Source organism: Cydia splendana, unplaced genomic scaffold (assembly GCF_910591565.1).
Source record: "Cydia splendana unplaced genomic scaffold, ilCydSple1.2 scaffold_49_ctg1, whole genome shotgun sequence".
Taxonomy (NCBI): domain Eukaryota; kingdom Metazoa; phylum Arthropoda; class Insecta; order Lepidoptera; family Tortricidae; genus Cydia; species Cydia splendana.
Window position 1 is genome coordinate 284,320 of NW_026946892.1, and position 26,545 is coordinate 310,864.

At 46.0% G+C, this 26,545-nt stretch overlaps 1 protein-coding gene across 1 annotated transcript; it reads left to right on the forward strand.

The window, feature by feature from the left end:
• The first annotated feature begins 8,465 nt into the window (after positions 1 to 8,465).
• LOC134805690 (uncharacterized) lies at positions 8,466 to 15,204 on the forward strand. The gene is made up of 3 exons (XM_063778945.1): positions 8,466 to 9,051; positions 10,154 to 10,477; positions 15,179 to 15,204. The coding sequence occupies exons 1-3, from the start codon at positions 8,466 to 8,468 to the stop codon at positions 15,202 to 15,204; spliced, it is 936 nt and encodes a 311-aa protein (XP_063635015.1).
• The last annotated feature ends 11,341 nt before the right edge of the window (positions 15,205 to 26,545 follow it).

Genomic DNA, 26,545 nt, shown 5'->3' on the forward strand with positions numbered 1-26,545 from the left:
TTTCTATCTGTGCTAATTATGACACCACCATTTTTCGTCTTCCTCATACCGCGAACGTGTAGTTTAAGGGCTTCGGGCTTGATTAGGTTTTGGACCACTTTTTTAGTATCCTCACTGGATTTCTCCTTATCGGCGGGGTAAATTGCGATGCTACTGGTTTTGGTGGGCACAACAGTGGACGTTTTTCCGGTTCTGACCATATCGGCGAAGGATTGGTTTACTTCGGTAGTTTTGGGTGCTGCTTGTAGGTACTGCTTAAGTTCATGAAGTTGGGTGCTATAGTCTCTTTGCTGGGTTAAGTTCTTCACTTTAGCATGACACAGTAAATAATTCATCTTGGCCGACTGGTATTGAACGGCTAGCTGCGAGACTCCACCCATGACGCTCTTTGTTAGGTTGTTAATCCTCAATTTTTGGTCCGTGTTCAATTTACCTTCACTCGAAATTGTGCAAATTTCATTGAGGCGCATTTCAATTTGGGTCAACCATTTAACTCAGCCTCCTTGCGGATCATACGTGGTCCAAAAGGAGCCGGTCACAAGCCCGGATAAATGAGGAGTGCACTGGTCGTGTTGTCATCTTGGGGGAAACCCCATCATGGCAACACGCCCCAAAACCCCCAGGGTCAAGGTGGGAGGACGTGCCGAGGGCCCTCACAGCCGGCTGTGGGCAGCGGGGGGTCGGTGCTGATTGGGCTCGCAAGCGGAAGAGGGGAGGGGGAGCAGGGCCTGTGGTGTGTCTAGTGGAAGGGGAGGGGCGGTTGTCGGGGAACCCCGGGGTGTCGCGGAGAGATGCCCTTGGGGTGAACCACTTCTGCTCCGAACCGGAAGCTGGAGTGGTGGGAAACATGTGCACAAGTGTTCGCCCCGGGAGGTCATGAGCGACTTCCTTGGGGTAAACCAACGTGCACATTCCCATCACAACGAAGCAACACAGGAGCTGTTCTTCCATGCTTGCGAGCTCACTCAGCATAATCGCTGTCGCTAACGACTATGCGTAGGAGAGTGGCGTCACTGCGTAGGAGTAAATGTTGCTGGGTGCAGGCAAGGGAGCACTGCTGACCACCCTAATTTTATTTCTTCCCATTTAATCAGATAGTGTATGGAGAATTTTAAGCAAATCAAACAAAAAATCAAAACCAACACCGCGCAAGCGGCGAAGCGACCCGTCAGGGTAGAAGAATGTGAGGGCGGGAGATCAGCTGGTGGACCCCCGACCGTAGCACGGGAGGGGGGGAAACCAGAGGATGGACCCCCAAACATTGAAGAGGGTGGAACTCTTAGCTCCGACGAGGAGACCAGAGGAGCACGACGAGAAGCAAGGGAGGGTACTCCAGATGTCCTACAACTGGGGGGCCTCACGCTGCATGAAGAGGAGCTGCTGCGTTCGCCAAAGGGAAGGGAAACCGAAAGGGAAGCTACACCGGTGGTGAACGAGCCGTTCCATAAGTATGAGTCCAAGGCGCAGAAGAGGAAAGCCAAGGAACTTAGGAGAAAGGCGGCGATTGCTGGGGAAAGGGGTGGCGTTCCAGGGAGTAACACCAAAGGGGATGCCAAACCTGGCCCGAGCAAACGTGGCCTGAAGATGAAAAGGCAGAGTACTGATGAGGGTCGCTCGGAGCGTCCTCCGGCGAAGCGCCAGAATCAAGGCAAGGCTGCTGCAGAGGGACCACGGAACGTCGCGAAGGCGAACCGAGGTCTGGCTGTGGCAGTGTGTCGCGAGGATGGCGTTTCGGTGGACGAGGCTCTAGCGAAGCTCATCAGGAAGAAGCTTACGCAGCTGATCGAGGTGGTCGTTCTCAAGGTTGTAAGGGGGGAGCCTGGCTTAGTAGCACCTAGATTCGCTACGTCGGGGTTGGTGTCGGAAGGATTCTTCCTTGTGACACCAAAATCGACGGAGTCGAGGGAGTGGCTGCTAAGTCAGGACTTCGGAGAGCTGGACGGGCACAAGATCAGCGTGCGTAAGCTGGAGCAGACCAGGGTGCAGGTCTGGGTTCCGGGCGATGCGGAGACGGAGTATGTAAAGGAGTTCCTTTACGCTCAGAACCCGGATCGACCGGAGCTCAGGATCCTGGAATGGAAGGCGGCTGGAAGGGACGCTCTGGAGCTAGGAACCCGACTAACCTTCTTGGTTCCGGAAGGAGTTGAGGAGAACTGGGGCGAGGAGAAAACCAAAGTGCTGGACTTCTCAGCTACCAGCGTAAGAGTTAGGATCTTGAGGGCAAACACAAATCAACAACCCTCAGATCCTAAAAACGAAGAACCCGAGCTGAAGCAGGAGAGTGCTGTACCGGGCGATATCCATACTGAGGGGACGGAGAGTATGGATGTCGTCGACGGAAGTGAACTCTCCGGGTAGCAGCTAGGGGACAGCGACACTATACACCAAACAACACAATGAACACACAAAGAACACTACACAAACACCAACACACAAAAACACACATAAACATATGCCAAGTAAACCTCCAACACTGCAAGGATGCAATGTCCGAGCTAGGACAATTCGTTAGGAGGGCTGAAGTTGATATAGCACTGCTGCAAGAACCTTATGCATGGAAGAATCAGGTGGCAGGCCTGGGACATCTGGGGGGTGCTCTCCACTACGAAGGGAATGGTGAGCTACCTCCAAGAGCATGCATATATGTGAGCAATGATATAAGAAACATGGGTTGTGTCATGACCATATGTTACAGAGACCTCGTGGTGGTGGAGACACACTTCACGACGAAAGAAGGGAGAAGATACAAGGTGGCGCTGGCGTCCTGTTACATGCCGGGCGACGGAGTGGCACCGACAAAAGAACTAGAAGAAACGGTACTTAGGTACACAGGTAAAGGAATACCCCTGATTGTTGGTGGCGATGCTAACGCACATCACGAGGTGTGGGGTAGCACCGACACCAATGACAGGGGAGAATCACTAATAGAATTTATAATTAGCAACGACCTAGAAATTATGAACACAGGTAACACACCAACGTTTGTAACGAGAGCAAGGAGAGAAGTGCTTGATATCACTATAGTAACGAAAGAGATGGGCGACAAGGTTAAGAGCTGGAGGGTGGATGAGGGGGATAGCATGTCTGACCACCGCAGGATACTCTACAGCATCGATTGTCGCTTAGAAAAGACGAAGGTAAGAAATCCACGTAAAGCAGACTGGATGAAGTACGAAGAGGAGCTAAGGGAAGCAACTGCTTCGGAAGTCAGGTATGAGAATGTGAATGACCTAGAATATGGGGCACACAGACTGAATGAGATCATAATAGGAGCATACCACAAGGCATGCCCGGAGAAACTGGTGCAAACAGGGAAAGGGCAACCTTGGTGGAATAGAGAAATGCAGAAGGTAAGGAAAAAGGTGCGCCGGGCAATGAGAGTAGCAACCAAAAGGGATGACTCTCAGAGCTGGGACGCGTACAGAGAGATCAGGAACAAATACACCAGACTGAGAGAGAAAGCTAGACTAGAGGGCTGGAGGAGGTTTACGGGAGACATAAACAGCTATTCAGAGGGGGCGCGAGTGGTAAAACTGCTAGCAGGAGACCGGGCGTGCCAACTGGGTAGTTTGAGAATAAATGGAGACTTGGTTACGGAACCGGAAGAGATATTAAGCGTCATGCTGAAATCACATTTTCCGAACTGTGTAGAGGTGACAGAAATAGGTAAACAGGAAGGTCAGGAGGAGTCCGACTGGGCGGCGGCATTGGAGGTGGTGGAGGAGGAGAGGGTTGAATGGGCGATCAACTCCTTTGCGTCTTTCAAGGCTGCGGGCCCTGACGGAATCTTACCGGCACTACTGCAGAAAGGATATAGATACATAAAGGAGAATCTGGTGGAATTATACAGGGCAAGCATAGCCCTAAGCTATATTCCAAGGGTATGGAGAGAGGTAAGGGCGGTCTTCCTGCCTAAACCGGGGAAGAAATCGTACCAAGAGGCGAAATCATTTAGAAGCATAAGTCTGTCGTCGTTTGTACTAAAGGCTTTAGAGAAGGTAATAGATAAGCATATAAGAGAGAAAGTGGAAAGCAGCGGATGCCCCCTACACGGGAATCAGCACGCTTACATGGCAGGAAAATCAACGGAGACAGCCCTACACAACCTAACGGTAAGGGTGGAAAGAGCATTAGACACAAAACAATACGCACTAGGCTGCTTCTTCGACGTAGAGGGGGCCTTTGATAAGGCTACTTTCGACGCCGTAGAAGAAAGCCTGAGGAGAGAGGGCATCCGACCGACAATAGCAAAATGGATAGGAAAGATGCTAAAAGGCAGATCCATAACGGCGGAGCTAGGAGGAGTATCAAAGAAGATCAGTCCAAGAAGAGGCTTCCCACAAGGGGGATGTCTGTCCCCCCTGATGTGGTGCCTACTTCTTGACTCAATGGTGAAGGAGCTCAACAGAGGGGGTATGTATATGCAGGCCTACTCTGATGACGGAGTGCTACTAGTGAGAGGGGCGGTTCTTAGCGTCATAAGAGATATAATGGCAAAAGGCCTCAGACAGGTACTGAGGTGGTGTAGAGAGAGAGGACTGGATCTCAATCCGTCGAAAACAAAGCTAGTGCTATTCACTAATAAGAGAATAAAGGAGATGAGACCCTTAGAGATACAAGGCATAGAAATAGAAATGGTGAACGAGCTGAAATATCTGGGAGTGACTCTAGACAGTACACTCAGATACAAAACTCACATCAAAGAACAGACGGCAAAAGCCATAAGAACACTGTGTCAATGCAAAAGGGCAGTGGGGAAGAATTGGGGACTGAAGCCAGGTATGATTCACTGGATCTACAAGGCGGTGATACTTCCCAGGGTGCTATACGGGGCAGTGATATGGTGGCATAGGGCCCGTATTAAAGAATACCAAAAAGACCTAACCAAAGTACAGAGATTAGCGTGCCTCATGATGACAGGGGCCATGAGAACGACCCCGACACATGCATTGGAGGTAATGCTAGGCCTGAAGCCACTCTGGATAGAGGTAGAGAAAAGAGCCACGGAACAGTGGTATAGAATGAAAGTATGCAAGGAATGGAGAGGAAGCTGTGTGGACAAGAGACACGCGCTGATACAAAAAGAGGCGCTATCAAAATTTGAGATGCTGATGGCCAATAACGACCTTATAAAAAGGCAGGAGATATTTGACAAGAAGTATAGGATACATATAGGAGAGAGAGACAACTGGAAGGTAGAAGTCAGTCACCCGACGACTATCTGTTTTACGGATGGCTCTAGAAGAAGCTCAACGAAACTAGCAGGAGCAGGCATAGTAATCCCTAAACTGGGAGAGAAGGTATCAATACCGTTGGGTAGGTATGCTAGCGTATTTCAAGCAGAGGTATGTGCAATAGCGCGCTGTGCACATATAATTAAAGAGAGTGTGCAGCAAGAAGGCGCTGTTGTAATATATACCGATAGCCAAGCAGCACTGAAGGCACTAAAGAAAACATCGGTTACCTCCTCCCTTGTGAGAGAATGTCGGGAGGAGCTTAACTCGATAGGCAAACGAAGAAGCGTCACGGTGGCATGGGTACCAGGACACCAAGGAGTGACGGGTAATGAGAAAGCGGACGAGATGGCAAGGATGGGGGCGGAAACGGATCACATTGGTCCGGAACCGGCTCTACCTATGTCAGCGGACGTCACGAAGGGAGTCATAGAGAAGGTAAAAGAGATGGAAGCACAAAGAGAATGGGAAGAAGAAACTGGATGTAGACAGTCGAAGATGATGATCAAAGGCATAGACCACAGGAGAACCAGGTATCTTCTGAAACTAGGTAAGAGCAGTCTGAGACTTCTGACAGGTATCATTACAGGTCATAACACTCTCAATAGACACCTTAAGATAATGGAGATTAGCAGAGATGCCTCCTGTCCACACTGTGGTAAGGAGGAGACTAGCTTACACCTACTAGCGGAATGTATTATGTATGCGGCACCGCGATATAATACATTCGGCAAAGACACACTAAAAGAGAACGAACTAAAGGACGTCGAACTCAAAGATGTCCTTCTGTTCTGCAGGAAAACAAGAAGATTTGAGGAGAATGGTGAGGGAATGCCGCCGGGACAGTAACCTGCAGCTCCGACTCCAGGGAACCGGGCTGAATGAACGCGACACGCGATCGACAGCCCGCCTGCTTCCGGCCAGGCGTCCCTACACTACATCTACTACATCTACTACTTGGGTCAACCATCCTTGAATTTCAGCTGTTGACACCGTATCTGGCATGTCCGATGGTGCTGACGCTACAGGTGTTCCTTGGGCAGTTTCCATGTCTACAGTATTTTTTTCTGAAGGCGGTGGGGTCCGTAAAGTCCGTGAACTTCTATTAAAGGCGTCTTGACCACTCATCGCGGCGTTGAAAAATTGTACTCATTTCCAACAATCAGTATTACTCACGCAATAGTTCACAGTGTGTGAAAAGTGCTGACACTGATTTGGCACAGTTACACTTTTATTGTTATGAATAATTATTAAATAAAGAATTCAAAAATAGCAGTTGACACGACCGCCTTTAACGGCTGTCGAAATATATAGTGTTTGTGCTTCATCAATTCGGCCTTGTTGAGTGATTGCGATCGTATGCCAAGTCCTTCTACGGTCTTCATGACGATCTCGTGCACGGTGCCTCCTCGCAGCGGTCCCACTTGCGCCTTTACAGTTTGCGTGATAGATGTGTGCTTCAGGTTTCTTATCGCACGTAGACAGAGAGGTTCGTCTTCGCCTACTGCTCCGATTTCATCTACGACGTCTTGATCTATCATGGAAAGCGTTGACCCGTCGTCGAGGAAAGCGAATATTTGAGCCGTTCCCTTCGGCCCCGTGACTGTTACAGGCAGCACCTTCAGTAGCACGTTGAAGTTTGGGGTTGACGACACGTAGACGCGCGGGTCGTTGTCCTCTCGTTCTGTAGGCCGCGACTCCGTTTCGGCCGCTGCCGCAAACGATGACGTCACTCTCGGTGAGGCGACCGCTCGATGCGTCGGCTGAGCTACCGCTATTGTAGCCCCACTGCTGTTGTTAGCCTGTGTAGGCTCGGTGTGCAGCAAACGGTGATGCGTGTGCGGGCAGCCTGTCACGCCGCACCCTTTCGCGTTGCATTGCGACTTCAAATGTTTCGCGTCCATACATCTGAAGGATATACGATTGAGTCTTGCCCATTCCCATCTAGCGCCTATACTCTGTGCGGCCAGCTTGCGACAATCTGTAGTAATGTGATTGCCACCGCAATACAAACACGTTGTACTATATGCCTAAGTTAACATATTAACAGTAACTATACGTTACTGTCTGCAACATAAATATGCGACGCACGTAATTGTATAAATAGCATGTAAGCAATAATAGCCTATAAATATGTTATGTTTAGATTTACTTGCTCTCTCTATACTTGGATACCGAGAATATAACACATCTTCGGTAATGTCTCGTTTCACTTGATCTCCATTCGACCCTCCAACTACCAACTCATCAGATGGCGACCCATACCAGAAGAGGACCAGGAAAGCGAAGTCCACCACAGCGCATCGCATAGCAAAATGAGGATAGAAGTCAAGACAAGAAGATCACCCTAATGAAGATTCAAGTTGAAGAACCTATTTTTCAAGAAAGAAACTTCCTGCGCATTTTCAAGAAAGAACCTTCCTATTAAAACAGAACCCTCCCACACATTTTGAAAACGAAAGAGAAGAAAGAAAAAGATGACCAAGGGGAAAAACTCAAATTAAGAAAAAACGAAGAAAGAAGAAAGAAGAGCGTTGTAATAAGTAATAACCCTGGGGTTATCCCGGCTCGCAATTCAAGAGGTGTCCAGGGTTATCCCGGCCCATATCAAGAGGTGTCCAGGGTTATCCCGGCCCATGCTCGAGGGAGTCCAGGGTTAGCCCGGCCCGTCATCGTCGTCGGAGCAGAGGCAGCCACATGCAGCGTCAGCGAGTGCCACATGGAGGTGCCAGCTCGCCAGCAGCGTCACGCGACCGCCCAGCCAGCGCGGAATGCAGCGTCGACATAACCTTCTTACGGGGGTACATTGCCCGCTACTAATGTAAGTTAGATATAACTTTATCATTATGTTTTAATTGTTTCGTCGCGATATATAGGAAATGTTAGGTATCCTAATTTTAGCCGTTGTATGTTATTAACCGTAGCCGCAAATTTATTATGCTATCTGAGTTAGTGTCCATTCGTGAAAGGTTAAATAAATTAAGAGAAGATATTGTAAAGTTAGGTCCAGAGAGGCGACGGAAAGAAATAGGTAGAAAGAAACTAGACGAATCAAACGAATTATATAATCGCGCGGCGGATATTGTGTCTCAGTTACAGAAGCAAACGGAAAAATATAAAATTTCAGAATTAGAGTTAGCTAATAAGCATATAAACGATATTGCCGACACTTACAGTAGGATAAAGATAGCATTAAATTATTTTGATACAGAATCTCAAACAGACGGAAAAATGGCTAAGCCCAGTTTTGATGTCAAGACGGCCATCGCCTTGTTGCCCGTCATAACGGGGCAGGAGGATACCACTAAACAATTAATAGACGGTATTCTAATGTACAGTTCCATTATTAATAGCGAAACTCAACAGGTTTTAATAGACTTCGTCCTAAAAACAAGACTTTCATCTAGCGCTAAGCTCAGATTAAAGACGTCATATAGTAGCGTAGAATTACTTGTCACGGATATGCGCACATTTTTACTACCTAAAAAATCGTCCGAATCGATTCAGGCTCAACTATACAGAGCTAGGCAAGGTAGGAGAACTATAGAGGCATTCGGAGCCGAGATCGAGGATCTTTTCGTCAACCTGACCATATCTCAGGCCGACGGTAACGATAGCAGGTACGATATACTTCGTCCGCTGAACGAGAAATCAGCCATTAAACGGTTTGCAGACGGTCTAGCAGACCCAAAATTAAGCACAATAATATCATCTAGGCAATTTACGTCATTGCCCGAAGCAATCAGGACGGCCATTGACGAGCACAGCTCATCACCACAACAGGATCAGGTCCTACATTATGGACGGGGACATTCTCGTAATAATTACGGGAACCGGAATACCCACTCTGCGCGTTACAATAGGAATAAGGGCAGAGATTTTAACACAGGAAATAAAAATACATTCGGGACACGGTATTATTCCAATAATAACCGTAACACAGGTATTTCGCAACACGTCTCGACAAATAGAGTTAAACGACCGGACAATTTCGCTGACCGTGCAGCTACAGTCCACCGACCTGCGCGCGCGCCCACTCGCCCGAATACGCGTGCGCAGCACATGCAACCGTCACACGATAATGTAAAACCTAACAGGCAGTTTTTTCGTGACTAATATGAATAGCGCAATATTTAGTTATAATAAAGATAATTATAGCACAGTAACTTGTAGTATAGGTAAAACATATAAATTAAAACTCTTGGCCGACAGCGGAGCAGGCCTGTGTGCTATTAGGTACGAATATTTACAAAACAAACCCGATCTTTTTAGACAAATACAAGGACATAGCATTACTATTAAGGGAGTATGCGGAGATTTAACTTCAGAAGGATATATATATTTAGACTTAGACTTTAACGGTTTCATTTGCGAAGAAAAGTTTCATGTTTTTAAGAATATGCAATGCGCAGCCCAAGCAATTTTAGGGGAAGAATTTTTCAAACGTTACGATGCAGATATAAGTTATAAACGCAATGCATTAATTTTAGAGGACCGAGGTCAGTCCGTTTTGATACCTATGCAAGTACATTTAAATAATACGTATGTCCATAATATACCTCCGCGATGCGAAGTTATGACTCACATTACGTCACAACTGGTAGACGACTGTGTAGTACTAGCCCAGGAAATGCAAGCAGGCGTTTTTGTAGCAGGTGTCATTTCAAGACCAGACAAAGGTCAAATACCCGTACGGATATTGAATACGACTGATAAGCCAGTTACTTTAGATTTATCAAAGTTGAAGGTAAACCGATTATGTAATTTTGATATTTGCAATTTTGACACAGGGAAAATTAGCGTCAATAGAGTAAAAACCTTATTAGATCTTTTAAATGTACACACTTATTTAAACAAAGAGGAACAATTAAGTATAGAACAAATTTGTGCAAAATACGCAGATGTTTTTCATCTGCCAGGCGACAAGCTTACCACAACAAACTTGCTGGAGCACAAAATTAACTTAAAAGAAAATGCAAGCCCAGTATACGTAAAACCTTACAGGATACCACATGCCTTACGCAAAGAACTTCAAACGCAGATCCAAGATATGCTAGATAACGACATAATAGAAGAGCCTACTTCCGAGTGGTCCAGCCCAGTTTTGCTTGTTCCTAAAAAGAGTGATAAGTTAGGAGAAAAGAAATGGAGATTGGTTGTCGACTACAGGCAACTAAATAATAGAATACAGGATGATAAATTCCCATTGCCCAACATAACAGAAATATTAGATTCCCTAGCAGGTAGCATATATTTTTCAAAGCTCGATCTTTCCCAAGGTTATTACCAACTAGCTTTAGACAAGGAATCCCGGAAATACACCGCGTTTACTACCGATAAGATGTATTCAATGAAGAGATGTCCCATGGGACTCCGAACAAGCGGTAGTGTTTTCTCAAGAGTTATGACCATAGCCATGTCCGGATTAAATTACAAACAATGTTTCATATACTTAGACGATTGCATTGTCATAGGTAAATCCATAACGTCACATAACCATAACCTCACTCAAGTTTTAGAACGTTTGAGGAGCGCGAATCTTAAACTAAATCCATTAAAATGCGAATTTTTACGTAAAGAGATAATGTATTTAGGGCACAAAATAACTTCAAAGGGAGTAGAGCCCGACCCAGCGAAAGTAGATGCATTAACCAAATACCCAAGACCAACGAATACAGACGAGGTCAAAAGATTCGTAGCATTTGCCAATTACTATAGACGGTTTATTCCAAATTTCGCGAACATAGCTTATCCTTTAAACCAGCTTTCCAAGAAAAACGCAGTTTTTAACTGGTCTACAGAGTGTGAAGCAGCATTTTTAAAATTAAAAAATATTCTTACGAGTCCACAAGTTTTAGACTATCCAGATTTTTCAGAAAATAACATTTTTACGCTACATACAGATGCATCAAAAATAGGATTAGGTGCAGTACTATCAAATTCCAACGGAAAAGTAGTCGCGTACGCAAGTCGAAATCTTAAGCCAGCCGAGACGCGATACCCAATCATAGATTTGGAATTACTTGCCATAGTTTGGTCGACAAGACATTTTAGACCCTATCTCTTTGGGAAAAGGTTTAAAATTGTCACCGACCACAAACCATTGATTTATCTTTTTGGAATGACTGATCCCTCGAGTAGATTAACCAAATTTAGGTTGTATTTAGAAGAATTCAATTTTGATATTGAGTACATTCCGGGGCGAAACAATGCAGCTGCAGACGCATTGAGTCGTTTACCGATGAATAGTGAAGATTTAAAAAATATTAGAACACACGTTGTATCAGTCATGACCAGAGCTCAAACACGGAAACTGCGCGCGCAACAAACTTGCGATCAAGGTGACTTAGCGACAGATGTACCCGCAAACAATAGGCTTGATCAACCTAGAGTTGTGGAAATCATCAAAGCACCAAAAAATTGTATTGAACTCATATTAAGTTCCGATTACAAATTAAGTAAGACATGTATTTTGTAGTTTCACAGTGCCTTAGTTTTTACTGTAATGCTGTGTCACTTATTTGAGTAATAAATAAATAAATAAATAAATAAATGTCAAAATAAAATAATGAGTAGTAAAGGAAATTTTGAGTACGTACCAAGCGAATCATGCATATTATAGGGCTTGCAAATATTCGAAACTTTCAGGTATTCGAATATTCGACTTTTTCTGACGACATATTCGAATATTCGAATAATTATTCGAATATTATAAAAAATAAGAAAAAGAACGAGAAATCGGTTTATTATCGTTTTATTCAAAAGCTTTTTTCACATATTGCTAAAACTAATGATATTTTGCAGAAATTAACTAGATTTTATCATCCTACTATGAGATGCCCACATTTATAAAAACAAGTAAAACGCCAAAATAAGACGTATTCAATATTTCTACATAAAACTTTTATTATAAATGCGTCGTTGCGTGAAATAATATAACTTTAACCATCCAAACACCTAGGTATGTAAGATATTTCTTTTAGTAGGTAATTATTTTTTGATTTAAATTAACTTGTAGTCACTCAGAGGCCTGTAAAAAGGCATGTACCTAATTCCATTGTATTTTGAATCTTTATTGACTTTGTTTGTTTTGGCAAGTTTTTATTCCTAAAGGTCGACTTAATTATATAATATTGGAATATTTAAGGGAAAAAGTTAGTTGACTACTGGGTGGACTATTCGTTAGCTAAAGGTGCATAGTTAGATTACCTACTTGGGCAGGTTTGGTATGATCAAATTTGAGAATTGCGATAAGTGCAGGCAAGGTTTAGTCTTCAAAAAATCGCTTAACGCACGCTTGCACTGAATAAACAGAATGACCTTTATAACTTAAAACTTACGCACCGTAAAAATAACATACTTTTTGTTTCGTTTTCTTTCAAATTGAGTTAAGTTTCACTGTATTCACAAAGTCTATCGAGAGGAATACAGTAAAAATATTATTTCCTTCGTATTTGGGTACCTATCGTTCCTCATTCACTGTAAATACCCGGAAAATACACAGAAACTGTAACTACAGCGGATGAAATAGATTTTTTATACTAATAAAAAATATTCGAATATTCGAAACCTGAGCGGCCGAATATTCGAATATCAAAACAGGTCGAATATTCGACAAATTCGAATATTCGAATATTCGAATTGCAAGCCCTATGCATATATCTAACATCCCGATCATTATCTACCGTAGGCGTGTTAGCGAGGGAATTAGAAGAATTTTGCAAGAAGCAACGCATAAATGAAGTTATAATAATAAAAAAACCGGCCAAGTGCGAGTCGGACTCGCGTTCCAAGGGTTCCGTATATTACACAATTTTTAACAATCAGTGCCGGATTAAGATATGTTGATGCCCTAAGGTTTTCTAGGTGCCCCCTCTCCCTCGGGTCATCAAGATTACATTAATTTTTTGGTAAATTGAGAGAAGTTCATTGCCGCGTTACAGCTGAGAATGGAAATCAGTCACATCATTTTATCACGAAAATTGACAGTGCCGCAGCAGTAATGTTGCAACAGAGTACCTAATGTTGCTGCAGTCGCCACCCGAATGTCACCTTTATCATACCCTATAAAGTTATTGAAAACGCGAGCGAAGCGAGCGCGAAAATTTTTCGATATACAAACGCAATTTTACTTTTAGTCCCAACCAGGCGCGAATCCAGGATTTCATACAGAGAAGGGATGGGACAGTTTTCTATCAGCCTAGCTTCGCATAGGGCTCGATATTTCTTAGGCTTCGATATTCGAGGTTGTTTTCATGCATAAAATATGCAAGAAAGCAGAGCTTGGAATTGAATTGGCGAAGTGTGAGAAAGGCAGTAGGCCTAGCTGCGAAAGAGGAAAGCTTGGATTTGGATCCACGCCCAAGTGTAATTAAGGCAGAAGGCCTCGCATAAGACCTAACGCCGAACCGCAAAAGAGTGGGTTGAAATCGAATCTATACATGTAATCACGACTCTTCTACTGCTACCGATTGTTTCCCAAAGAATTACGCGCCATTATTTTTGCAAATTAGCTTTTGGACAGCTAAAAAAAATCGTGTGGTAAAAACGATGTGTCTGTCCCTAATTTTAAAATTTGTTCACCTTTTTCAACCTGGCATTTTGGTGCCCCTCCTGAACGTGGTGCCCTAAGCACGTGCTTGTTTTGCTTATTGGTTACAAAGTCTTTATTAATTCAACCATTAAAGTCGACGAGTATAAAAAACTTTAAGCTAGCTCTCAATTTAACATTTTTTTTAATTTGACCTTACAATTACTCGTAAGTAGGTAAGACCGTTAAATATTTAAAATGATTATCTTATCAGAAAATGATCACCAATTACTCTAAGAAAACTACTACTCTAAGTAATCCGGCACTGTTAACAATGTATTTTTTATGTGAAACGTGAGTGAACTCTCTTTAAAAAATCCGTAGGGGTCGGATTAAAAACTGTAATTAAGTCCGACTCACGCTTGACTGTACATTTCTAATAGGTTTTCCTGTCATTTATAGGTATAGACCTATTTTATGTATTTTTTTCAAAATTTTAGACCTAGTAGTTTCGGAGATAAGGGGGGGGGAATGGTCATTTTTTGCCTATTTTCTTGAATAACTTCTAAACTGTTGATTCGAAAATTATAAAAAAAAATTATTTGAAATCCTTACAATAAGCTCTTTCATTTGATATGTAACATGATATAGTTTGAAATTTTTTTTTTTTTCATTTTTTCATTTACCCCCCAAAAACTGGCCCCCATGTTTAAAATTCATTTGTTTACGTTACATGTCCGTATTCGGGTCACAAACTTACATATGTGTACCAAATTTCAACTTGATTGGTCCAGTAGTTCCGGAGAAAATCGGCTGTGACAGACGGACAGACAGACAGACAGACAGACAGACAGACAGACAGACGCACGAGTGATCCTATAAGGGTTCCGTTTTTTCCTTTTGAGGTACGGAACCCTAAAAATAAACAAAATGCGCAAGAAATAAACGAATTTTTAGCTAGCTACAAATGTGATATTCCTAGGATCCTAGTAACGAAAGGTGTCACGAAAGTATACGATAAAGAGGAAATAAGAGTTATTTTAAACGATTTCCATCTATTACCCACCAGTGGCCACGCGGGGGTTAATAGAATGCTCAATAATATTAAACGTCATTACTTCTGGCCAAGAATGAGCCTCGATGTATACGAATACGTAAAGAAATGTGCACATTGTCAACACAACAAACACACTAATAAATACACTAAGGAGCCAATGGTGATAACTACAACGCCAAGTTCATCCTTCGAAAGAGTTTCTTTAGACATTCTAGGACCTTTAGAAATAGACAATTTTAACTATAAGTACGTATTAACAATTCAGTGTGAACTGACTAAGTTCGTCGAAGCATATCCTTTAGAGAGGAAAGACACTGAGTCTGTAAGTAAAGCATTTGTAAATAATTTTATTTTAAGATATGGCGTACCAAGCGACGTTATAACGGATCAAGGTACCGAATTTATGTCCAGTGTTTTTAGCGATATTTGTAGATTATTAGGTATAAATAAGCTACACTCGACTGCTTATCACCACGAAACTATAGGAGCACTCGAGAACACGCACAAGAACCTAGGAGCTTACCTTAGGATACAATGTAGTAATAACCGCACAGACTGGAGCACCTGGTTAAGCTATTGGTGTTTTTCGTATAATACCACCGTACATACCGAGACGCAATATACGCCATTCGAATTAGTTTTCGGCAAACACTGTCGTTTACCGAATAATTTAATTTCTTCTGTCGACCCTCTCTATAATTATGATAGTTATCCTAAAGAATTTAAGTATAGGTTACAAAGAGCTCAGTCAGAAGCTAGAAATAATTTAATGTCTAGTAAAGTCAATAGAAAATTAATGTATGATAAGAAAATGAATTCTGTACAATATAAACCAGGAGACTTAATACTTTTAAAAAACCAAGTAGGCGATAAATTAGACTCTATTTATAATGGACCTTACAAGGTCATAGAAGATATGTCACCAAATGTTAAGATATTAAAAAATAATCAGGTTTATATAACTCATAAAAATAACACTAAGATGTATTTTGAAACTAAGTAATAACTAGCAACTATTATATTATATTATAATTAAAAAAAAAATGTAAATGCAACTGCGTGTGTCACATTTTTTTTTCTTCCTTTGTGGGGGTGAAGAGTAACTTTCCAGGGAGGTGTACTATATGCCTAAGTTAACATATTAACAGTAACTATACGTTACTGTCTGCAACATAAATATGCGACGCACGTAATTGTATAAATAGCATGTAAGCAATAATAGCCTATAAATATGTTATGTTTAGATTTACTTGCTCTCTTTATACTTGGATACCGAGAATATAACACATCTTCGGTAATGTCTCGTTTCACTTGATCTCCATTCGACCCTCCAACTACCAACTCATCAGAACGTGCTCTTCGCTGTGATTTGTCGAGCCGCATACGTCGCCTTCTGCCCTCCGCTGCATCGATTTGCGGCCGGAGCTGGAGTGGGGATGGAATAGCGCGGCGCGGGCGCGTTCAGATCACAACACATCACATCACATCACATCATATCATTCCGCTCCGCGCCGTCGTCGTGACCGCACGTAGCCTTCGTTCCGCCGCCGTTCCGCGTTCGCGTAAATGTTGTAAGCACCTTCTGTGCGTAGCACACTCTGTGCCACGTTGTTTTGTTTTGTTAATTCGTTTAAATTGTTATTTGTTCCTGTTGAGTTTTGTTGGCTAGTTTTAAGCGCTCGTTGCGCATCTGTACCCCGCCGGTACTTTGAATCCCACGTGGGATATAACTAATAGCTACTCAACTCCCTTCCTGCAAGCTCTAGTCAATCCCTGAAACCGGTCCCGCTCACACGGACGCCCCGGGAGTAAGCGACCGATAAAAGCGAAAACAGGAAGCATGGCTGTCAACCACTCGCCCAAGCCTGGGCAAGACGCAGAAAGCCACACCGGAGCCCCCGCCCCATCGGAAGCTCCCGCTGCACCAGAAGCCCCGACCACGGAGAAATCAGCAGCCGACTCTATGCGAGAGTTCATCGCCAACCTCAGCCCCAACTCCGTGCTCACCGCAAGCAGCCCCGCCTCCACCGACTCAGACAGCCCGACAGCTGCCTCAGAGTCGTTGGCAAGCGCCGACCCCGACACATCGCACCATAAGGAGCCAGCGGAGCCATCCGACTCGGACTCCTACTACAGCCCCGCGCCGGACACACCGAAGCGCAAAAAGAAGAACATGGCCACACCCCAGAAACCTAAAGTCTGGCGCCGCATTCTTCCACAACAGAAAACCCCGAAAGCGAACAACGAGCAATCGCCGTTCGACCTAGACGACCTCACGTGGGGCAGCATCCTGCCCAAGCTCAAGAAAGTCGCAACAGGATCGGAGCCTCGCAAGGCGCTCAGCGCGCTAGAGGACGCGATCTTTGTCGCCATGCAAACTCTCCCCTCCGCAGCGCGCCAGAAGAGGCACCGAGAGGAGGCCAGCCCTCCCAACCTAGGAGAGGGCATGAGAGAGCCCCACCCCGCCCCCACATCAAGCCCACGCAAAGCATCCCCACCATCGCCATCACCCATGGCGACCGAGGCTGAAAACCTACCAGTCTCGCCACAAAGCCCGGAGCAGCGAGTGGCAACAGCCCCGGCGCCTAAGCGACCTGCGAGACTCCCCACTCCACCAGCCAGCTACGCATCAACAGCCGCCTCCCCACCCCGGACGACCGCAAAGCAGGCACCGAGCGCAGCTACCCCCACCCCCGGCACAACCACCCCCACCCCCCGCCGCGGGAAGGAGCAATACCCGGCCATTGCGGTGGACCCATTCCCCAACTGGGAACACCACAAGGCGCAGCTAGAGAAGCACCTCAACACGGAGATCACGAACAAGGCCCATGGCAAAGGACTCAAGTTCTTTCCCAAAGATGCCCAGCAGTACAGAAAAATCGACAAGTACATCCAAGCACTGAACCTCGAGCACCCCGAGATTCGCCACCACTGCTACGAGGGCGACGAAGAAAAGAAAAAGAAGTTCAAGATCGCTATCCGAGGTCTCCCGCCATCCACCAACACAGATAACATCAAACAAGCCTGCCTGGAGGCCGGCTTCAACGCAGTCCACGTGAAGCAAATCTCGTCAGGACGCGACCGAGCCGCCAGCTTGTTCTTTGTCCTCCTGGAGGGCCAGGAGGACGAAAACAAGAAGATCCTCCTACTAGAGAGGTTCATGAAAGTGGACTCAGCGAAAATCGAGCTATGGAGAGGAAGGAAAGGACCCGCACAATGCCACCGGTGCCAAGGGTTCCGCCACTCCTCCCACGGATGCCGCAGGCCGTACATGTGCGTCAGCTGCGGGGAGGGTCACCCTTCCGAAAAATGCAAGCGCCCCAAAGACGTCGACGCTACATGCGGCCACTGCGGCGGCAACCATCCGGCCAACCACCGCCAATGCCCCACCTTCCTGAGAGAGCTAAGAAACACCAAGGCCGGCACAACGGCCTACTCGAGGGGAGCACAGAAAGGCCCACAAACAAGGGCCTCACTAGAAGTCAACACCGTCGAAGAAACAGCCGAGGGCTCACTAATGGCCCCGGCTAACAACTACAAGAGCGAGCAAACAAGGAGAGCCAACAAAAAGAAGACCGAAAAACTCGCCCGGGACCCAGCACCCACAACGACGGACCTGGACCAACACTTTGCCAAAATGACAGAGGCAATCACGAAGTCGCTAAGCGCGGCGCTCACCCAGGCGCTACAGGCCGCCCTACAACAGCAGCGATAACAGAAAAGGGCTCCCCAAGTCCTACCACTCGCCAGATGCCACAAACCAACACCATCGCAGAGCTTGCAAAATCAACAAAAATAATCTACTGGAACGCATCAACACTGAAGGGGAAGCAAGACAGAATCCGCACCCTTCTCAAAAACTACGACGTCGACATACTCATCGTATGCGAGACTCACCTCACGGGCTCGCAGCGCCTGAGCGCCGCGGGCTACCAGGTGTACCGCGAGGACCAGCGCAACGCCGAAGGAAGGGCGTACCGTGGATTAGCGGTCATGATCAAACGGTCGCTAGTCCATCAGCCGGTGGAATTTAAACAACACCGAACTATGGACACCTTGGGTGTCGACATCCGTATGAAGACGCACGATCTACGAGTGCTGATCGCATACCGGCCCCCCGGATCCTGCATCACCGAGCACCTGAAGGAGGACATCGTCGACATATTCAGAAACGCCCCGGTGCCGACAATCCTGGCCGGGGACCTCAACGCCAAGCACCCGGCCTGGAATGCGGCTAAGACGGACGCCCCCGGCAGAGCTATATACGAGGCGGCCCTAGACCTCGATATAGAGACTGCAGGGCCCTACGAGCCTACTCACTACCCGAAAAACGGGCGTGAGCCAGACATCATTGACTTCACAATCCACGCAGGGGTGAGCGCCCCCATGCGTCAAGAAGTGCTACTCGACATGGACTCAGACCACCGGCCAGTACTACTATCGATAGCAGACCGGCCCTCAACCACGCTGCCCAGACGACCCGTGCAGAGATACGACTGGGAGATATTCACAAAAGAACTCGAGGCCAAACCTAGAACTGGGCCCATCTCCACAGCAGAGGAAGTCGAGGAAGCAGCCTCTACAATCAAGCACACAATCACGGAAGCCCTAAACGCGGCAAGGAAGCCGACACCAAGCAACACGTCGCTCAAAGACGACCTACCGCAGCACCTTAAGGACCTCATCGCTAGAAAGCGATGGACAAGAAAGCAATGGCAGCGACTCAGGGTCCCGACACTCAAGACGGAGCTCAACAAGCTCACACAGGAGCTAAAGCTGAAACTCAGCGAACACAGGAGCGAAGCATGGGAGGCCCACATCGCAGAAATAGACGATGACCTACCGTCTATTCACCGACTCTGCAAGCGACTGGGCACCGTTGCTGAGCCCACGCGCCCGCTATTAGACGACCAACAAAGGCTCGTCTACCCGGCTCACGAAAGAGCCGAACTTATCGCCCGGAGCCTCGAGAAACAGTTCTCCCCTAACCCGGACACCGACGCCGAGCACACAAGACACGTAGAGCAGCACCTGCGTGACTACTTCGAAGCTCCGATACTCCCAGACGAAGACCCGATATATTTCTCGCCCGCGCAAGTGAGAAAAGAAACAAGAAGGTGCAAGCCCAGAAAAGCCCCCGGTCCGGACGAAATCCCCAACATGGCCCTACGACACTTGCCGCTCAACTCCATAGCCGCAATAACACGGCTATACAACGGCATCCTGCGCTCGGGCCACTTTCCCTCCCAATGGAAAGTCGGCAGAGTAATCGTCATCCCAAAGCCCGGGAAAGATAGAAGGCGGCCAGAAAACTACCGGCCCATCACGCTCCTAAACACCATCTCCAAAATCTTCGAGAGGTTGCTGCTCTCCCACCTGCGGCCGCACATCACACCCCGGCCGGAACAGTTTGGCTTCCGGCACCAACACTCGACCACTCTACAGTTAACACGGGTACTCCACTACGTAGCCGCCAAAATGAACAAGAAGGAGCACGTGGTCGCCGTTCTCCTAGACATCGAAAAGGCCTTCGACCGCGTCTGGCACGAAGGCCTCATCTACAAGATGTCCACATCCACGGCCCCGCGTCGAATCGTGCGGGTCGTGGACTCCTTCCTACGAGAGCGGCGATTCAGGGTACACGTAGAGGGTACCCTATCATCCGAAAGGCCCGTGCTCGCCGGAGTACCACAGGGCAGCTGTCTGTCGCCTGCGTGTTACACCCGGTACACAGACGACATCCCAACCGACGTCGACACTGTACTGGCCTTATTCGCCGACGACGCAGCCTTCTTCACGTCATCGATAAGGACGCACCACGCAGTCGCCAAGATGCAGAGGACGCTGGACCAACTGCCAGATTGGTTCGCAAAGTGGCGACTGACCGTGAACGTGAAGAAAACCCAGGCGCTCCTCACGGGCGCAACATTCTACCCGCCCCAGCCACCGATACTACAGGGCACGCCGCTAACCTGGGCCAGGACAGTCAAATATCTGGGCGTGACCATCGACCGTAATCTCCAGCTACACCATCAAGCAAACTACACCGTGCAACAAGCTACACGCGCGCGCACAGCCTTGCGACCAGTGCTGGCGAGCAAACTTCCGAGAAGAACGAAACTAGGACTCTACAAAACCTACATAAGATCTAGGCTAACCTATGCCACGCCAGCCTGGTACGCACTATTGAAGCCGTCCAATAGAAAGAAGATGGCAAGACAGGAGACGAAAACCCTACGGACGATTCTAGCGGCGCCTAGATACGTCCGCAACGCCACCATCCTACAAGACCTCAAGTGGCGCACCTTGGAGCAATTCATCTGCCGGTCCGCGCGGGCCTTAAGGTGCTGCGGGGCGCGAGTCAGCGTCAGAGAGACGTGACCCCCCTAATAGCAGTATAGAAACTGTACAATAATTTCGTCATCACACGTAGTGTTTGCGTAGCTGTGTGGTTTCATAAGCGGACTAAAGATCCTAAGAAACCGGGTTCGAGACCGATCAAAGCACTTAGAATCTTTTTGGTTTTTTCTTTGTTAGCATACCTGTATTATTAAGTTCAGAACTATTGAAAACTGAATACGGGTAATATCAAATATTGTAGTAGAAATAGGAAAAATTAAAATAAAAACAATCTTAAAAACACTGTATTTTATTGGTATTTTACTAACGTAACGTTAAGCACAAGTCATTACACCAGTTTCTTTTTTCGAACTGTCAAAACGATTTGCCGCTGTGGAATTTATATGAAACATTATAAAATGACGTCACGGTCAATTTACCTACTCTTTATTTTATACTTCTATACGATTTATAAAATAGAAAGTGTGACTAAAATAACTATGCATAACAGCTGCATTGTAAGCATATTTGTCTTTTAATAGTAAATAAACAACAATATTATAGTGCGAGTTAATTAAAATTGTGGTATGTTACATGGGCTGCGAATATAGCTGTCTTAATAAGTAATAGCAAGTAATAGGAAGGGAACCGGAGGGGAAATCCCTAGGATACTGTCTATTGAATATAGGCTAGTGGCTGTATGTTGTCTTTGCCTTACAACATCAGAATGACTGAGTCATGAAAGTCCAGACAGGATATATTTTGAATGTCGAATCTCGCGTGATTAGTAGTTACTAATATCTGTTATGCAGTTGCATAACAGATAACTATACATAAATATTGGGTTCGATAAATAATGGTTATGTATAAAACGCGAAGGTATTCTAACCTTGCGAGCCATGAACTACGTTTCAGAGAGAAACAGCATGTTATCGGCCAGCGATAACAATATTCATCTCCTGTCACGTTACCACAATTTTAGGAAACACAACACTTACTACCTATACCTTGTTTTTAGCATTAGAAAAAGGGTTAACAATTTTGACAAGTCTTTTTATAGAATAACGCTTCTAACAAAAAGTAACTATTACTTATGAAACCAAAATAATGTAATACCTATATGTCCTTGCTACATAACTGTAACATATTTACTATGACTTATTTTTTTGTGTTTCAAAAGTGTTTTAAATGTAAAGACACGTTAAGCTTCCACCCTTTTTGTAATGCTAAAAAACACAAGGTATAATCTGGAACAATATCAGTAAAACTTTTGCATGCCCATCAAAGAACAATATATTCAAATCTTACACTATTTTTCACTAGCTGTATTTTTTTTCTAATACCGGAGAGGGTAACCGTTATTCTCTTCTATTTCTTTCAGCCTACTTTTCATGCTAGCTACCAAGTTTGAGCATATGTCAGTATTCCTCATAAGTTCCCACGTTCTATAGACTTCTTCATCAAGGTTTTGTTTTGATTTGACCTGATCGGGGTCCCAGTTGAGCACCATTTGACCCCATAAATTTTCAATTGGGTTCAGGTCAGGGCTCTTAGATGGCCAGTCGAAAACTGTAATGTCTGGTTGAGATTCTAACCACTGTTGGACTATCCGTGAGCGATGCACTGCACTATTGTCTTGCACAAAAAAGATTTGCCCTTCAGGGTATGCGACACGAACTGATGGTAGCATCACGTCTCGTAATATTTCCAGGTATCGTTTGCTGTTCATCCGCCCTCCAACTTCCACGAGCTCACCTGGACCCATAGACGACATCCACCCAAAATACGCTGAAAAAAGCAATATATTGTAATACTTATACAACAAAATGTGTATAAAAATTGATGAAATATATGAGATTAATTAATAGGGACCATCTAAAATGCGTCATAAATATTTGTGGCTTTCCGCCACAGAAACCCTTGTGCTTCAAGTGCCTCATTTCAACAAAATTCAGATAAAAAGCATAAGGACCTTTCTATGCTGGAAAGCCACATTTTATTTATACTTCTAGTCAAAACGAGTTATTTGAGTAAGTTGTAGAATGAGTTATTTACCTAATGTTATTCTTCCGCTTGTTCTCAAGTCTAGCACGTTTTTGGGGTTATATCGTTCCCCTCTCCTTCGCCACAAAATTTTTCGTCCATCTTTGTCCGATTTGAAACATTTTTCATCCGAAAAAATTACGATCTGGTTCTCCCAGTCGAAATCCTCATATTTTTTGGCAAAACTAAGACGATCGTCGCGATGCTTATTAGACAAACTTATTTTTTTTGCTGGTTTATAATGGTGTATCTGGGCAGCGTGCAAATGTCTTCTGACAGTGCTAAGAGATACCCCAAATGTCTCAGCTGTTGAGCGAGTTGTAGTAAATGGAGCGTCGGTATGAATTTGCACAATACTACGGTGCCGCTGAGATTCCTCTGTGTAGGCAGAAGGACGAGGGCCTTGCCGATCTTCTTTAACGTCACCCGTTCTTTCATACCGCCTTAGCCATTTGCGAACCGTGTTCCTCTGCAAATAAAAAAACACAATTTAAACGTAATAGGTCTATTAACAAAACATGGCCAATGAAATGGAGTAAACTCTAAGTAACTCACCGCTATATTCATTTCTCGTGCAATTTTTTTAATACTCTGGTTTTGTTCCCGAAGCACTACAATTTTCGATCTCATAAAAGAGTTTAATCGAACCATTTTAAAACACAGTTGACACAAGTTTTCGGACAAGTCGAGAATAATATGTATAAAACAACGTTACTACTTCGGCACACCTAGAATAGACGTAAAGATAACGGTAATGATTTGCGGCGGATGCGAATTATTACAAAGTTACCCTAAAACTCAATTGTAATTTAAAAAATGCGAAACGGGATATTCATACTAAATTCAACCTAAACACATATTTAGTTAAAGATGTTATTATTCACTTTCGGATTCGGATATGAGGGTAGAGAAATAATAATAAACAAAGACAAGACTATATTAAGTATCTATGACTAAGACAAGGACGCATCGACATACGAGTAAGTAACTTCCACCTTTACGATTTGACGATAGTGATTCATATTTTCGCAAGTAATAATATGTGTTCGGTGGCTCAATGGTATTAGTGACGGACTAATGTAAGAACATGACTGTAGTCTTAATAACAGCCGTGAGGTCCGAGGATCGATTCCCAACAACGGTTGGAGACAAAAGGGAAAAATGACTTTTTGAAATAATATGATGCTTGATACAGCTGTGGCGATGTTGAACTAATGTTTCGACGTTGCCGTGTGAGCTATAGTTTTAAAACCAGGGGGGTCACGTTTCTCTGACGCTGACTGTACGACCGCGCGGACAACTCCAGCCACCCGCACTTCCAAGGGATAGCGCCACACTACACAAGACCGCCAGAAAGCTTCGGCCGAGCACTACCCCGAGAACTCCTACAACTACATGCACCATCACCGTAGCAGACCACATCATCCGTACACACGCTCCAACACATCAAACACAAACACACAGAAGACAACGCAGTCCCCCAAATGACTGAAAACAGCCCGGCCCATGACTATGGGACCGCGATAGGACGCCGCCTCAGTGATTAAAAATCAGAAAAGGCCACCCCAGCGTCGTAAATACAGACGCTTGTGGAAGACGAGAGACGACGGGCGCGTTCAGTCTAGCGCCAGGCGCGCGCGCGTACGGTGCTGTCATCGGTCCCTGCGCGCGCTTCGCTGGTGCGCGCTCGTGACAGAATGACATCTCTAGCTCGCTCTCTTCCATCAGAAAATCAGCCAACTGCAGGATCTCGGGGTCGTCGATATCGCGATGTCTGTTGGCGTGGTCGCACCATCTGCTTCGTAGATGAGGCGATAATCGATCGGTTACTTCCCGTATCAGCATCGGATTGTCGGCGTAGTGTCTTCTATCTATGTCCATGATAGTAGATACGACGTTCATAATCTTGATCGCAAACGTATTGAGGTCGTTCGCGCTCGGCCCCAACGGTGGCAGTCTTCGTAGGTCCTCGATTGCTTTATCCAAAAGCACCTCGCTTCGGCCAAACTGCTTCTTCAAAATACGTATAACCATGTCTGGACGAGTAGCTGTAGACAGGACATGTGACACGCACATCTTAGCGTCCCCGCGTAACGCCATACGCAGTCTTGCAACGTTCTCGTAGTCGGTGAACTTGTAGCGCTTCGATGTCTCGATGTAGGTATTGTAAAAGCTTCGCCATTCGCTCACATCTCCATAGAAGTGAGGTAGCTCGAAGATATCTTTAGGTGCCGGACGAGCCGCCATCTGCATCTTCTCGAACAAATGCAGCATAGACTCCGCAACTGTGCCTTCCTGCGTGTGTTGCGTACGCGCCGTGTGCGGCGTACGGGGCTCCTCCGGTGGCGATTCCGATCGCCGTTGACGTTCCTCGCGGCTCGGTGAGCGGCGTCGCATATGTCGCTCGTCCCGCATAGGCCGTCTAGGAGTCTCGTAGTCCGGTGGTGGCTCGTAGGCTAACCTCTTCTTAACTGGCTCGGTTATCGTCTTGTCATCCTGAGAGTCGTCCATCCACTTCAGGATTCGTTTCTGCTGTGGCTCGACGTCACCCGCATCTGAGACTGCGCCCGTGCTTCCTTCCGCTATAATCTGTGATTTCTGTGCCTCTAGCCTCTTCTTTATTAAGTCGGCTTCGATCCGCAACTCTTTTCGCTGAATTTCTGCTAGACGTTCGCTCGCCTCAAGCTCCACTTGAGATAGCCTTGCCTCGATGACCGTACTAGCGCATCAGTGCACGGACTGAGTAGGGGCAGGTGCATACGGAGTGCTCGACTCCATAGTGCCTCCCTGCTGCGTAGCTGCGACGTCCTTGAGTTTCGTTCTCGCCCGTCGCAGTGGTAACGGTGTGGGCCTCGCAAGTCGTCGTAACCGCTTGCGGAGCTCTCTGCTCCACAGCAGTGTATTTACTTGCGAGGGAGACCCCGGTGGCCTCGTGAAGTCGTCCGCCCTGAGGGAGTGCTGTGGTGCGGCCGCTACGCCAAACGGCTCGGCGCTAGCGGCGCGCGGACGCTCGCTGAGCGCGCCGGACGACGTTACAGGGGTGAGGAGGGGGCGCGCCGCTTCGGCGCCCTCTGACCTCTCGGCGTCCGCGCGGGCAGCCCTCTGAGCCGCCGCCGCGCCCTCCGCTAGGTAACGCCGCTTATCTTCGTCGCTCTGCATCGACGCAGCCTTTCGCGAACGCGTACTGACCATTTTATCGGTCATTTGTGACGTTTTTTCGCAGGAACTGTAGACTTGAGCACTACGTCCCGGTGCGCTGCCAGTAGATCCGGCTCGAAGGACCAGAAAATATTGAACTCTCAACGTCCAATATAGCCGACGATAGCAGTTGGAGAAGGTAAC